Source organism: Amyelois transitella, chromosome 13, assembly GCF_032362555.1.
Source record: "Amyelois transitella isolate CPQ chromosome 13, ilAmyTran1.1, whole genome shotgun sequence".
NCBI classification, from domain to species: domain Eukaryota; kingdom Metazoa; phylum Arthropoda; class Insecta; order Lepidoptera; family Pyralidae; genus Amyelois; species Amyelois transitella.
Genome location: NC_083516.1, coordinates 10,313,209 through 10,328,929, shown reverse-complemented (window position 1 = coordinate 10,328,929; position 15,721 = coordinate 10,313,209). Strand labels below are relative to the sequence as shown.

Sequence of the window (15,721 nt, the reverse complement as noted above, 5' to 3'; positions counted from 1 at the left end):
GCCAGCAGGGCGGCGGTGGGCAGCACAGCCGAGGGTGACCCGCCCGCCGTCACTACACTGACCTGCACTCGGAGCGGGTGCTGCGCCAGCAGGGCGGCGGTGGGCAGCACAGCCGAGGGTGACCCGCCCGCCGTCACTACACTGACCTGCACTCGGAGCGGGTGCTGCGCCAGCAGGGCGGCGGTGGGCAGCACAGCCGAGGGTGACCCGCCCGCCGTCACTACACTGACCTGCACTCGGAGCGGGTGCTGCGCCAGCAGGGCGGCGGTGGGCAGCACAGCCGAGGGTGACCCGCCCGCCGTCACTACACTGACCTGCACTCGGAGCGGGTGCTGCGCCAGCAGGGCGGCGGTGGGCAGCACAGCCGAGTGTGACCCGCCCGCCGTCACTACACTGACCTGCACTCGGAGCGGGTGCTGCGCCAGCAGGGCGGCGGTGGGCAGCACAGCCGAGTGTGACCCGCCCGCCGTCACTACACTGACCTGCACTCGGAGCGGGTGCTGCGCCAGCAGGGCGGCGGTGGGCAGCACAGCCGAGGGTGACCCGCCCGCCGTCACTACACTGACCTGCACTCGGAGCGGGTGCTGCGCCAGCAGGGCGGCGGTGGGCAGCACAGCCGAGGGTGACCCGCCCGCCGTCACTACACTGACCTGCACTCGGAGCGGGTGCTGCGCCAGCAGGGCGGCGGTGGGCAGCACAGCCGAGGGTGACCCGCCCGCCGTCACTACACTGACCTGCACTCGGAGCGGGTGCTGCGCCAGCAGGGCGGCGGTGGGCAGCACAGCCGAGGGTGACCCGCCCGCCGTCACTACACTGACCTGCACTCGGAGCGGGTGCTGCGCCAGCAGGGCGGCGGTGGGCAGCACAGCCGAGGGTGACCCGCCCGCCGTCACTACACTGACCTGCACTCGGAGCGGGTGCTGCGCCAGCAGGGCGGCGGTGGGCAGCACAGCCGAGGGTGACCCGCCCGCCGTCACTACACTGACCTGCACTCGGAGCGGGTGCTGCGCCAGCAGGGCGGCGGTGGGCAGCACAGCCGAGGGTGACCCGCCCGCCGTCACTACACTGACCTGCACTCGGAGCGGGTGCTGCGCCAGCAGGGCGGCGGTGGGCAGCACAGCCGAGGGTGACCCGCCCGCCGTCACTACACTGACCTGCACTCGGAGCGGGTGCTGCGCCAGCAGGGCGGCGGTGGGCAGCACAGCCGAGGGTGACCCGCCCGCCGTCACTACACTGACCTGCACTCGGAGCGGGTGCTGCGCCAGCAGGGCGGCGGTGGGCAGCACAGCCGAGGGTGACCCGCCCGCCGTCACTACACTGACCTGCACTCGGAGCGGGTGCTGCGCCAGCAGGGCGGCGGTGGGCAGCACAGCCGAGGGTGACCCGCCCGCCGTCACTACACTGACCTGCACTCGGAGCGGGTGCTGCGCCAGCAGGGCCAGCAGGTCGGCGGTGGGCAGCACAGCCGAGGGTGACCCGCCCGCCGTCACTACACTGACCTGCACTCGGAGCGGGTGCTGCGCCAGCAGGGCGGCGGTGGGCAGCACAGCCGAGTGTGACCCGCCCGCCGTCACTACACTGACCTGCACTCGGAGCGGGTGCTGCGCCAGCAGGGCGGCGGTGGGCAGCACAGCCGAGGGTGACCCGCCCGCCGTCACTACACTGACCTGCACTCGGAGCGGGTGCTGCGCCAGCAGGGCGGCGGTGGGCAGCACAGCCGAGGGTGACCCGCCCGCCGTCACTACACTGACCTGCACTCGGAGCGGGTGCTGCGCCAGCAGGGCGGCGGTGGGCAGCACAGCCGAGGGTGACCCGCCCGCCGTCACTACACTGACCTGCACTCGGAGCGGGTGCTGCGCCAGCAGGGCGGCGGTGGGCAGCACAGCCGAGGGTGACCCGCCCGCCGTCACTACACTGACCTGCACTCGGAGCGGGTGCTGCGCCAGCAGGGCGGCGGTGGGCAGCACAGCCGAGGGTGACCCGCCCGCCGTCACTACACTGACCTGCACTCGGAGCGGGTGCTGCGCCAGCAGGGCGGCGGTGGGCAGCACAGCCGAGTGTGACCCGCCCGCCGTCACTACACTGACCTGCACTCGGAGCGGGTGCTGCGCCAGCAGGGCGGCGGTGGGCAGCACAGCCGAGGGTGACCCGCCCGCCGTCACTACACTGACCTGCACTCGGAGCGGGTGCTGCGCCAGCAGGGCGGCGGTGGGCAGCACAGCCGAGGGTGACCCGCCCGCCGTCACTACACTGACCTGCACTCGGAGCGGGTGCTGCGCCAGCAGGGCGGCGGTGGGCAGCACAGCCGAGGGTGACCCGCCCGCCGTCACTACACTGACCTGCACTCGGAGCGGGTGCTGCGCCAGCAGGGCGGCGGTGGGCAGCACAGCCGAGGGTGACCCGCCCGCCGTCACTACACTGACCTGCACTCGGAGCGGGTGCTGCGCCAGCAGGGCGGCGGTGGGCAGCACAGCCGAGGGTGACCCGCCCGCCGTCACTACACTGACCTGCACTCGGAGCGGGTGCTGCGCCAGCAGGGCGGCGGTGGGCAGCACAGCCGAGGGTGACCCGCCCGCCGTCACTACACTGACCTGCACTCGGAGCGGGTGCTGCGCCAGCAGGGCCAGCAGGTCGGCGGTGGGCAGCACGTCGGCGGCGGACAGCTGCAGCGAGCGCACGCCGCAGCACAGGAACGCCGCCAGGTAGCGGTGCAGCGGGAAGTGGAACGACGCCTGCATCACCTCCGACTGCAACAATGTCGGGACGGTCAGCAATGCTACGTTAAACTGGTTAAAACCAGACATGTTCTCTTGTCCGTACCGTGCCTCAGGATCGTTTTAACGTCACGATCAAAGAACGTTAACATAGGGCATGTCCGGTAGGTGACGGCGGTACGGAGTAAGAAGTACCTACGTTCCGTTTCATCACGAATAGGTATGTTACGAAGCGACTTTCTATTTTTATACGCGTCCAGAAACATTAGATAGCGTCGCTCGCTGATACAACACGAAAGAACGATATGGACAGAAGAACATATCTGGACCACGTTTCACCATAGCAACACTAGATTTGTCTAAAAAATACAAACGATTTCATCCGGCACTGCAAAAAGTTCTGCAAGTTCATTTATATACACTGTCGAAGACAATATTCCTCTCGGCAATGTGTTCAAGCTTATAAATATCAAGTCAACTCTGTGCGACATTAACCGAGACCATATAGTACTAGCAACTTCACTTGCCTATCTGGTGGAGAATCACCCTCCACAGCAATGAGCATTTGACTCGACACATTCACTTCACTGACGTGTATAATAAAAATACGTTGGACCAAAATCTTCTATGCAAAATGTTAAGTTTTGTTTGGGCCCCTATTTAAAACGCTCCAATGAGTGAACTGGATACACAAATAGCACTCCTAAAGAAAAAGTATGAACATGCCTGAAGCATGTCAAATATGTGAGAAATAAATTTGTTCTTTTAATAAAAGTTTTAAAACCAATATTTATTTATTAAAATTGATCAAGCAGTTTATGAGATACTGGCTTTTTGCACAGGGCTTCGCGCCCGTGGTACACTAGGTTACGCCCGAAGGTCTATTACACACTTGTTCTAAATTTCGTGAAAATCAGTTCAGTAATTTTTCACAAATTTCAAATCTTTTCTCTTTATAATTAGTGTGGATGGGAAATTAACTTAAATTTCGTTACTATTACGCAACTCTTCATGGTCGAGACCGACTCACGCCTGGACAGATTGTGTTCCTTTACTAGCTGTGCCCGCGACTTCGTCCGCGTGGGGTAGTTATTTTGAACATCATTGAAGCCTTCAAGGATGAACAATTTTCCCCGTTCTTTTCACATTTTCCATTATTTCTTTGCTCCTTAGAGTTGCAGCGTGATGTTATAAAGCCTAAAGCCTTCCTCGATAAATGGTTTATTCGACGCAAAAAAAATCTAATTCGAACCAGTAGTTCCTGCAATTAGCGCGTTCAAACAAACAAACAAACTCTTCAGCTAGTATATATATATATGTGTGTGCAACCCAAATAGAATTTCCCAATTCGAACCAGTAGTTCCTGCAATTAGCGCGTTCAAACAAACAAACAAACTCTTCAGCTAGTATATAATATGTGTGTGCAACCCAAATAGAATTTCCCAATACGAACCACTAGTTCCTGAGATTGGCGCGTTGAAACAAATAAACAAGTTACCGGGTCGGCGGCGGGCGCGGTGAAGTGCACGGCGTCCAGCCACTCCTGCAGGTGGGTGAGCGCGGCGGCCACCATGCGGCGGGCCAGCGGCGCCTGCTGCGGCGCCGTGAGGTGCGCCAGCACCGACCACATGGGGTACGCGGCCGCCTCCAGCTCGCACGAGAACGCCGCGTAGTACGACGACGGCTCGAACTCGATGTGGCTGCCCACCTCGCGCACGTTCACGTTCATGCCTGATCAATGATGATCATCGTCATTTAGCATTACGTCCTTACATGTCTAATTGGTATAGGAGTAACGAAATGCCAAAGAGATTGAGTTGTTCTATTCTTTTTTCTATTGGTGCCGGGAACCACACGGCATACGAAACATTTGATGAAATACAGGGTGAATTTTAATTCAACTGCATAATTTTAACTGTTAAGTGTACTCATCTAAAGGATATTTAAAAACGTCAAAAGAAAAATATCGGTTCATATTTCAGAAAGTACGAAAAAAATAAAAGTATCAAAATCCACGATCCTAAATACGTAATATCACCCCGGCCGGCGGAAAAGCGACGCGTAAGATTCAGAGGTCAACGACACAATTCATTTCGCTGAGCGATCTCGAAAACTCTGTACTTTACTTGATCTTCATACTAGAAAAATAATTTATTTTTTTAAATGTGAAAAAGATGACGTTTAATTTAAATAAAAATAGGCTCAAACGGCTCAGAAGCATGGGAATAGTCTATGTTTAAAAGGATGCAGTTGTTTTAAATGTCACCCTGTATATGTAAGCTGAATAAACAAAAACCTACGCCTTTATGAAAACAAATTCCTCCTCCTGGCTTTAGTCCCGGTTGCATCCTCACCTCTCTGGAGAAGAGTAAAGGGATATGCCTTTGACCATGGATCCTAGACAGGTTGAGTCAGGTTTTTACCCGAAGCGACTCCCATCTGACCTCCGAAACCTTTGCAGGTAAACCAAACCCGTATTGGATCCACGGTTGCACATCCATTTTCTTAAATGTGCAGGTTTCCTCACGACGTTTTCCCTCACCGCAAGAACCGCCTTTACACATACATACAATCACGTCTTAATCCCACGCGGGGTAAACAGAACCGCCTTTATCCCAACAAACATTTAAATAGTGATTTCTTTCTTTTATAACTACATACCATTTTCTTGTTACAGTACAAATTTCTATGCAATAAAGATATTACAAACAAACAAACAAACTCACCTTGCAACATAGACAGGAATTCGAACCACATATCGACCAGAGCGTCGTCTTGCAGAAACAACAACGCCACACTCTTATGCGACAGCACATTATTGAAATCTGACACCAGCGGCCAATAGCAATGCTCCTTCATCACTCTCCTCGTGCAATCGATCACGTAATGAAAATTCTTGCTCGGATCGTGCAGTGTATTCTGCACTAAGATCTTCCCCATCATGACCCTCAGCGAGAGGACCATGACGTGTAGTAGATGGAGTTGTTGGACGCATCTCAGTGCCAATGCCTCATTGGAGAACAGTTGCACGGACATGTGTACGACTCTGTTGGAGAGCGTGTCGGGGTCGCTGGCCGCCTCCAGGACAAGTGGAATGCGCGCGTAGTGCATCACGAATGTGCGGGTTAGGTGCTCCTGTGGATTAATAATTCAATGTCAGTATTGATTATTAGTGCCGTGTGGTTCCCGGCACCAATACAAAATAGAATAACACCACTCCATCTCTTTCCCGTGGATGTCGTAAGAGGCGACTAAGAGATATGCTTGCTCATTATTTGAATCTCAATTCTATCATTAAGCTAAATAGCTGAACGTGGCCATTCAGTCTTTTCAAGACTGTTGGCTCTGTCTACCCCGCAAGGGATATGGACGTGACCATATGTATGTATGTCAGTATTGACACATAAAGCTTCAATACATAGTACATATAGTCACGTCTATATCCCTTGCGGGGTATACAGAGCCAACTGTCTCTTTTGGGCGATAACCTGTCACTATTTGAATCTCAATTCTATCATCAAGCCGAGCAGCTGAGCGTGACTTTACAGTTTTTTGATGACTGCTGTTTCTGTCTACCCCGCAGGAGATATGGACATGATTATATGTTATGTTATTAATATACTTGTTGATGTAGGAGAAAGTCTATATCTTCTTCTTACTGGCTTTAGTCCCGGTTGCATCCTCACCACTCTGGAGAGGAGCCTGGGGTATGCCCTTGACCATGGATTTGCAAGTAAACCTTATCCGTATTGGATCAAATGGTTACCCATACAATTGCCTGAATGTGCAGGTTTCCTCGCGATGTTTTACCACACCGTAAGAGCATCGGTTAGTATTCAAACTAATGTACATAACTTTGAAAATATTCATTGGTACATGGCCGAGGTGGGATTGGAACCTGTGCCTAGCTGCTCGTCACGCATTTTAATCGGACACCTTATTGTTCGACCAATCGACAATTTTTTTATTACACTGATTGCGTTAGCCTCGAAGTAAGTTCGAGACTTGCGTTACGAGATACTAACTCAACGATACCATATTTTATAATAAATACTTATAAAGATAAACATCCAAAACCCAGGCCAATCATAAAAACTTCTTTTCTCATCATGCCCTGGCCGGGATTCGAACCCGGGACCTCCGATGCCACAGACAAGTGTTCTACCGCTGCGCCACAGAGGCCGTCAAACGTTAGACGCTTAGTAATTGTTATAGGCAAAAACAGACACAAACCTTATAATCCTGGTCGGGAAGCATGTTCAGCAGGAAGCATACGATGTTCTGTGGGAACTCATACTTGAACGTCCAGAAGATGAACTCCTCCAGCAGGGTGTTGTGCTGGAGACGAGGCGCTAATGCCGGGAGGTGTTTGTATCTGGAGGAATAAGAAACATACATTTTACATACATACATACATACATGTGGTCACGTCTATATCCCTTGCGGGGTAGACAGAGCCAATAGTCTCGAAAAGACTGAATGGCCACGTTCAGCTGCTCGGCTTAATGATGGAATTGAGATCCAAATAGTGACAGGTTGCTAGCCCATCGCCTAAAAGAAGGATCGCAATTTTATAAGCCTATCCCTTAGTCGCGTTTTACGACATCCATGGGAAAGAGATGGAGTGGTCCTATTCTTTTTTGTATTGGTGCCGGGAACCACACGGCACTATACCTACATTTTATTCGTATTTTTTATTTAATTTCAGTTTAAATTTATTTATTGTGTTTTTTTTTTACGAAAGGTACCTATTATCAGCAATATGCTTCGTCAAATGCTAACAAGAGCTCATCAGCAACAGGCTTCGTCAAAAATTTAATAATTTGTAGATTAAAAGAATTGTTCTTCTCGAGACTGTTGACTCTGTCTGTCCCGCAAGGGAAATAGACGAGACTGTTTTTTTTTTTCTTTTGGGACAAATTACACTGATTGAGTTAGCCTCGAAGTAAGTTCGAAACTTGTGTTACGAGATACTAACTCAACGATACTATATTTTATAACAAATACTTATATCGATAAACATCCAAGACCCAGGCCAATCAGAGAAAGTTCGTTTCTAATCATGCCCTGGCCGGGATTCGAACCCGGGACCTCCGGTGTCACAGACAAGCGTACTACCGCTGCGCCACAGAGGCCGACTTTTGTTGACATTGTGACATTCTTTGCACGGAATCAAAAGTTTCACAGAGGGTACACTTACTCGTCAGGGGGTTCTGGAGCCGGGAACGAATCTATGGCCTTCTCGTACATCTTGTTGGACTCTGCCATGTAACACCCGTACTCCGTGTCCGGGAACGGGGGCTCCACCAGGTTCCGGTACATCTGCAAAAGATACATACATAGATATAAGCCGGATTTCTTCTTCTTCGTCGTTACCTTTTCCCACTTTCTACGCGGGGTCGGCACAGTATGTTAGTTTTTTTCCAATTACTCCTGTCAATTGCCATCTCACTGGTCACTCCCTTTCTCCTCATACTATCGTTTACGCCGTCCATTCATCTCTCTTTCGGTCTTCCCCTATTTCTTGAACCTTTCACTTCCATATTTAAATCTCTTTTAGTAACATGACCTTCGTCTCTTCTCATAATGTGTCTGTACCAGCCCAGTTTATTACCATTCATCTTTTCATTTATTCATAAAGATATAAGCCGGATTTACATTTGGCAATTAGTTGCATGACATTTGTTTTACAAAAAAATATGCGCATACCACAAAATAAATACAGTTTCACAAAAGTAATGTATTACATTGTAAAATTGAACGTTTACACGTGAAATTACTGGTCAAATTAGTTTTATCAAATATTTAAACGACCTTGTCTATGACACCGGAGGTCCCGAGTTCGAGTCCCGGCCAGAGCATGATGAGAAAAGAACTTTTTCTGATTGTCCTGGGTCTGTGTAATTTGTCCCTTATATATTTATTTATTTATTTATCAAACAAATTTCGAGCCACTAATTTCGTAATGTAAATCCAGCTTTATAGTTTAGAACATAATGAGGATACCGATGGATGCATGACAAAATAATTCCAGGTTTGACATACAGTTTTTATGAATGACTGAACGGCCACCTTCAGCTGTTTGGCTTAATGATAGATTTGAGACTCAAATAGTGACAGGTTGCTAGCCCATCGCCTAAAAAAGAATCCCAAGTTTGCAAGCCCATCCCTTAGTCGCCTATTACGACATCCACGTAAAAGAGATGCGAGTTGCCCTATTCTTTTTTGTATTAGTTCCGGAATCACACGGCACTCTCTCTCTCTCACTCTCTCTCACCTCTCTCACCTCTTACGCCTCATTTACCTGAGGATTAATGAGAGCCTTCGTCATAGCCGAGCGCATCAGGTCACCCATGTTGTTAAACTCCATCAGCATTTGCACGTAGAACTCGCACTCGTGCACAGCGATTCGGTAGCTGTCCGAATTGTTCTGAGCGCCCGATGAGAAACTGTAACAATACATACATACATACATAAATAAAATTATAAATAAATATATACAGGACAAATTACACAGATTGAGTTAGCCTCGAAGTAAGTTCGAGACTTGTGTTACGAGATACTAACTCAACGATACTATTTTTCATAATAAATACTTATATAGATAAACATCCAAAACCCAGGCCAATCAGAAAAAGTTCGTTTCTCATCATGCCCTGGCCGGGATTCGAACCCGGGACCGCCGGTGTCACAGACAAGCGTACTACCGCTGCGCCACAGAGGCCGTCAACATATACATACATATAATCACGTCTATATCCCTTGTGGGGCAGAGCCCAGAGTCTTGGAAATACTAAAAGCCACGTTCAGCTGTTTGTTGAGATCCAAATAGTGACAGAGTGCTAGCCCATCGTTTAAAAGAAGAATTTCAAGTTAATAAGAATATCCCTTAGTCGCATTTTACGACATCCGTGGGAAAGAGATGGAGTGGTCCCATTATTTTTTCTATTACAAATTATCACGTCTATATCCCTTACGGGGCAGACAGAGCCAACAGTCTTGAAAAACCGAAAGCTCACTTTCAGCTGTAGGTATGGCTTTACAATGGAATGGAGATCCAAATAGTGACAGGTTGCTAGCCCATCGCCTAAAAAAAAGAATCACAAATATGTAAGCCTATCCTTTAGTCGTCTTTTACGACATCCATTGGAAAGAAATGGAGTGGTCCTATTCTTTAGTGAGGGGCACCACACGGCGATATGAACGATCCGGACACGGAAACAAGTTTACAAAAATGTAAAATTTATATAAGTACACAAGTTATTATCATATAGCTACAAGTCACTTGTAGAAACCTTATTACACTTGTATGGCATCAGAAAGGGGCACAAGGCTGGCCAGGCGGTGCAATCGACTTTTGACGATGCGTTAATATAACTATACTAATATTATAAAGCTGAAGACTTTGTTTGTTTGTTTGAACGCGCTAATCTCAGGAACTACTGGTTCGAATTGAAAAATTCTTTTTGCGTTGAATAGACCATTTATCGAGGAAGGCTTTAGGCTATATAACATCACGCTGCAACTATTAGGAGCAAAGAAATAATGGAATATGTAAAAAAAACCTGGTTAAATTATTCATTCTTAAGGGCTTCAATGATGCCAAGAATAATTATTCCACGCGGACAAAGTCGCGGGCACAGCTAGTTTAAAATAAAATAATTAAAATAAATCACTACTCCACGCGGACGAAGTCGCGGGCACATCTAATATAAAATAAATGTATTCATACCTGTTCTCCCTGAAATGCTGTAAAAGCCGCAGTATGAGCCTGGGCATCATGGCCTCAGCCACGCACATCAGGTCGGCGGGGACGGTGCCCGGCCTTGGGCACTTGTTGCCGTGGTTGCTACAGAACCTGGAAATGAACACGCTGGTGTTATAATGCTGTATAAAATGGAAAGTCCTGGTGGTGGTGAGAGAAGCTAGGAGTTGGAGAAATGAGCCAGCTGTCATTTCTGCCGTGTGGTTCCCGGCACCAATACAAAAAAAGAATAGGACCACTCCATCTCTTTCACATGGATGTCGTAAAAGGCGACTAAGGGATAATATTACAAACTTGGGATTCTTTTTTAGGCGATGGGCTAGCAACCTGTCACTATTTGAATCTCAATTCTATCATAAAGCCAAATAGCTGAACGTGGACATTCAGTCTTTTCAAGACTGTTGGCTCTGTCTACCCCGCAAGGGATATAGACGTGACCATATGTATGTCATTTCGTATGAATACATATTGTTTGTAACGATATGTCTTGTTCCTCCTGGCTTTAGATCCGGATGGCGAGTCACTACATAAAAAAAAACCTGACTCGCCCAATCCAGGATGCAACCGGGACTAAAAAGCCAAGAGTAAAAAATCATCTCTTTCCCATGGATGTCGTAAAAGGCGTCTAAGGGATAGCTCATAAACTAGGGATTCATCTTTCAGGCAATGAGCTAGCACCTATATACTATTTGAATTTAAATTTTAACCTATTACTATTTGAATTTAAATTCTGTCATTCAACCCAACAGCTGAACGTGGCCTTACAGTTTCTTCAAGACTGTTGTCTCTGTCCACCCCGCAACGGATATAGACGTGATTACATATGTACGTATGTAGTTTGAGCCAAGTTTCAAGCTAAATCGGTAAATCACACGTCTTCACCTTTCAACCTAACAGGAATGACGTCACACTGCCAAGGTCATGGCAAAACGACAGGACAATCGAGTTCAGGCGAAGTTAAAGGACATAAGCAAAGGACGGAAGGCAGGTTTGCTGTCTCTTTCTAATCCAATCTATCCATACATATCATAAAATTGTATGAGACCGGTGTATGTGTTTGTGTTCTTTGCTAATTGCCGGTGTATCTACTTACTTTGCCGTGTGGTTCCCGGCACCAATATAAAAAGGATAGGACCAATTCATCACATTTCCCATGGATTATTTAAGTGGCGACTAAGGGATAGGTAGGCTTATAAACTTGGGATTCTAATTCTGGTCGATGGACTAGCAACCTGTCACTATTTGAATTTCAATTCATATCATAAAGCCAAACCGCTGAACTGAGCTGACTATATGAATGAATGAATGATTGAATGTCTCTACTTACCTGAAAGATTCAGGTAACTTTCAGGTACGTACAGACACCGGTCTCATACCATTTTATTATATGTATATAGATGTATGAAATGAATGCAGGAATATCAATCTTTATATGAATAAAAGAAGCCGAAAATCAGATTTGTTGAATTTCTGTCAGTCTGTTTGTATGTACTGGCATCGCGCCAAAACCTTTTGCTCCGATTTGTATGCGGTTTACGCAGATGAGTTCGGGTTCAACTTAAAAGTTTGTATACAAAATATTCTCCCCTCACCTATATTATTCCCCCCTTAAAGAGGTCAGCTTTTTTTATTTAAGTTTGTCAAACTTCGTTTTACGGCGGACGTAGTCGCGGGCAACAGTTATCCTCTAAATAAACCCGTTCTCGCATTTTCATTTAACCGCTCACAGATTGCCATTAATTTAAAAGCATAAAAATCGATCTGTCCTGCACCATGTTTGCAACATTTTTTCATACAAATGTCAAAACATTTATTAAGAGCAGGTGTTAAACATAAAATTTAATTGTGCAAGAATTATGCTCACGAGACATGATGTAGGAAGGTGTTGTGCCGTGTGGTTCCCGGCAGACTGGAAAATAAATATAAAGAAATCCGTAGCCAACCTAAGACTAAGGCACCCGACTCAAAATCGTGATGTTTAAATCCTGCGACTACATTTTTCTGAGAAGTTTAATGTTTAACGGTGCTCTTACGGTAACGCTAAGTTGAATGCACATTCAGGCAACTTAATGTGTAATTCTAATTCACCCGCAAAATTACATATACCTCGGCGTTATTCTACACATCTGGCTGTTGCTTCGTGTAAAAACGTTACTAACCCAAGCTCCTCTCCAAAGAGGTAAGGACACAACCAGGACTAACGTTAAGAGAACGATAAGAAACAGTCAATAAAAATCTATCGCCGTGTGAAATGGTGACTGATTCATTATTATAATATCTGTCGCCAAGTCGCCTCGAGTGACACACGCTGTATCCAAGGTCAGCACGGGTCAAGTTCGAGCCGCTGGCGGAGCATTGTTTGCAGTTGTACAATCGAGTGCAACGGTCCATTTTCAACTTTAAATTTTAACATGTGGACTTCACTAAATCTACATGATCATTGTTAGCCAGACACAGTTTACTATGTCTTAAATGTCAGTCGGCAGGTCGCTTCCTGTGACACGAGGCGTGTCCAAGGTAATCATGGGTCAAGTTAGGCCCCTGACGGAGCATTGTCTGCAATGACAGTAGGCCGCATGGTACAATGGAGTACAACGATCTTTTATCAACGAGTAAGTTTAACATACGTACAAAATCGCCATGAGTTAGTTATTTCGAAAATGTAGCCTTTACTTCAAATCCTACAATTCTGGAACTTATGTAATAGAGTTTTTAAGCTATCTTTTACTGTAATAAATCAGGTCATCTTCCTCCTGGTGTTGGTCCAGGTTGAGCCCAGGGGAGGGGTTCGGGTACCACGAGAATTAGACGGATTTATCGCATTCTAATGCTTCGTAAACCACATAAAATAGTTATATACCTCGGAAATAAAATTTAATATAGAAATTAAATTATGCTGATATATGGATTCGATTGTACGCGTAGCATAATGTTGCCAACTTGCATGCCAATTTTTACCGCATTTAAAGCAACTTAGTTATTCATTCATATTATTCATCTATGACCAACATTTTTGGTTGGACCAGTATATATACGGTTTCTAAGCAGACAATCTTGCAAATTTTACTATAAGTTTTTATCATTTAGATCTGTGGTAATAAAATATCATCAACAATTATTATTTATCACTAAATTAGGTTAAAAGTGAAAATGTAGTTCTTTTTTAACGTATTTTGGTTCTTTTTAAACAAGAAAACGAGTAACCAGAAGAGAGAGACAGAAGATTTTCAGGATTCAGGACTCGTTCTATAGATTGCCAATACATACAAAAATAATTACCAAGATGAAGGAAGACTTCATTACACTAACAAGACACTTAATACTTTGTCTTTGAACCGATGAGCTGCGAATGACGTCATGCATCGCCAATAACTACAAATACTAGACTATTACCGCGACTTCGCATCCTGTTCTGCGGGTGCGATGACGTCATCGGTTCCCGAGGAACCGGTTCCTTAAGCCGTCTCCTTAGTACAACTCCACCACCGACGGGCATTTCAATGTGTAAACGCACCTTTTTAGGCTATTTATAACTATGAACTATTTACAGTTGAGTGAGGTAAGGCCACTTATGTAAGCAACGTATAGGAGCCGAGCCTTTATCAACCTCATTTTTACGTGTGCACAGGCAGTGACAGAACTTATTCTTTATATCTTATTATCTATATACCAGCTTTGACTTTAGCTACCGTGGGAATATTAAGACCAAAAGTACTTACTCCTATTTTTTCTGATGAGGACTTATTGGGTTTTTAAACTTTTTTTTTTGGTGTTATGACTATTACACGGACTTTAATTGCATCCATCACGAAAAACATTTGGCAGTGTTACAAAAACGCGTACGTACCTACACGATATATCAGTAATTTTCTTGGTTCATTAGTAATTTATACCTGATCTTTAAATAGGATGGATATTGCAAATTTTTGTCCCCACAACTCGTATCATCATCAATAGACATTACTTACTCATTTGTTTTGCAAATAAATTGTTCTTCATCTCAAGGCTCAGACTTCAATTATTTATATAGAAATTTTCCATCGCCTTGTCTAATATCATCGCCATTATCATAACCTAGTTTAGAATTAGCATTGTCTATGTCACAAAGGCTCTTTGATGGAGACATTCGAGACAAACTCATCCTCTTGGTGTGTGACCCGATTAAGTACAACATGAGCCGTGTGGTTCCCGGCACCAGTAGGAACAAGAATAGGACCACTGCATGTTTTTTCCATGGATATCGTAATAGGCGACTAAGGGATTGACTCATAAACTTGATATTCCTTTTAGGCGATGGGCTAGCAACCTGCCACTATTTGTATCACAATTCTATAATTAAGCCGAATAGCTGAGCGTGGTCTGTCAGTCTTTTAAGACTGTTAGCTCTGTCTACCCGGCAGGGGATATGTGATTATATGTATGTAGGTATGTATGTAAGTACAACATTCTAAATTCAAAAGAGTGGTCTTCTCACCTACAAGTCTCCCTGGACTTCCTACAAGGTCTTTTAATTACCTTGTGACATATCAACTCCACCACAAAGAGTGGTCTACTCACCCGTCTACCTTCAAGACAGACCCACCCGGTATCCAAGGAGATCACATTTAGATAGCTACAGACCCGGTACAAAGCGGTCTACTCATCAGACTTCTTCCATGACAGACCACTTATGTGATCTACATACATACATAAATATACATAAATACGTGGTCTCTCAGATACCACATCATTCCACTTGCCACGATCACTGCATACTTCTTTCGCTCCATCCACAATCATAACCCTCTTCATGCAAGCTCGTCGGTTTCGGATACTCTTGACCAGACCTTTTGCTAGAACATCTCCGATTTACTACACGTGACTAAATTTGTCTCACTCCGGCTTAAAGACAAAAAGAGAGGTCTACACAAGCACTCACCCGTCTTCCTTCATGACGGACTTGTCACCGCAGTCGCATGCGCCGCCAGCCTGCGACAGGAACATGTTGAAGTCGTGCGTGCTGTGGTCGCCGCGGTGGAAGCACTCGCGACATATCGACATGCATGGCGATATGCCACAAGTGCGACACCTGTACGCGACCACCCTCGGTATCCACACGAGGCCGCATTTGTCGTGCTTGTCGTAGCTCCGGACTGGGGACAAGTTCAAAATTCAAATTCAAAATTTTTATTCATTACTATAGGATACTATGTATCGCTTAATAATTGTCAAAAAGTATGGTTTAACAACATTGGTTGACGTC

The 15,721-nt window shown here is 46.7% G+C and overlaps 1 protein-coding gene across 1 annotated transcript in view; it reads right to left on the bottom strand.

Annotated features, from left to right (window-relative positions):
• Window positions 1-15,721, bottom strand: part of LOC106138019 (E3 ubiquitin-protein ligase Ubr3) — an 86,936-nt gene that overhangs the window by 61,038 nt on the left and 10,177 nt on the right. Inside the window, exons 2-9 of the mRNA XM_060947584.1 lie at window positions 15,398-15,611; window positions 10,447-10,572; window positions 9,019-9,163; window positions 7,915-8,036; window positions 6,948-7,089; window positions 5,441-5,849; window positions 4,213-4,445; window positions 2,592-2,747 (exon numbers count right to left, since the gene is read on the bottom strand). Of these exons, the coding sequence (XP_060803567.1) occupies window positions 2,592-2,747; window positions 4,213-4,445; window positions 5,441-5,849; window positions 6,948-7,089; window positions 7,915-8,036; window positions 9,019-9,163; window positions 10,447-10,572; window positions 15,398-15,611 (1,547 nt within the window). The remainder of the gene's footprint in view (window positions 1-2,591; window positions 2,748-4,212; window positions 4,446-5,440; window positions 5,850-6,947; window positions 7,090-7,914; window positions 8,037-9,018; window positions 9,164-10,446; window positions 10,573-15,397; window positions 15,612-15,721) is intronic.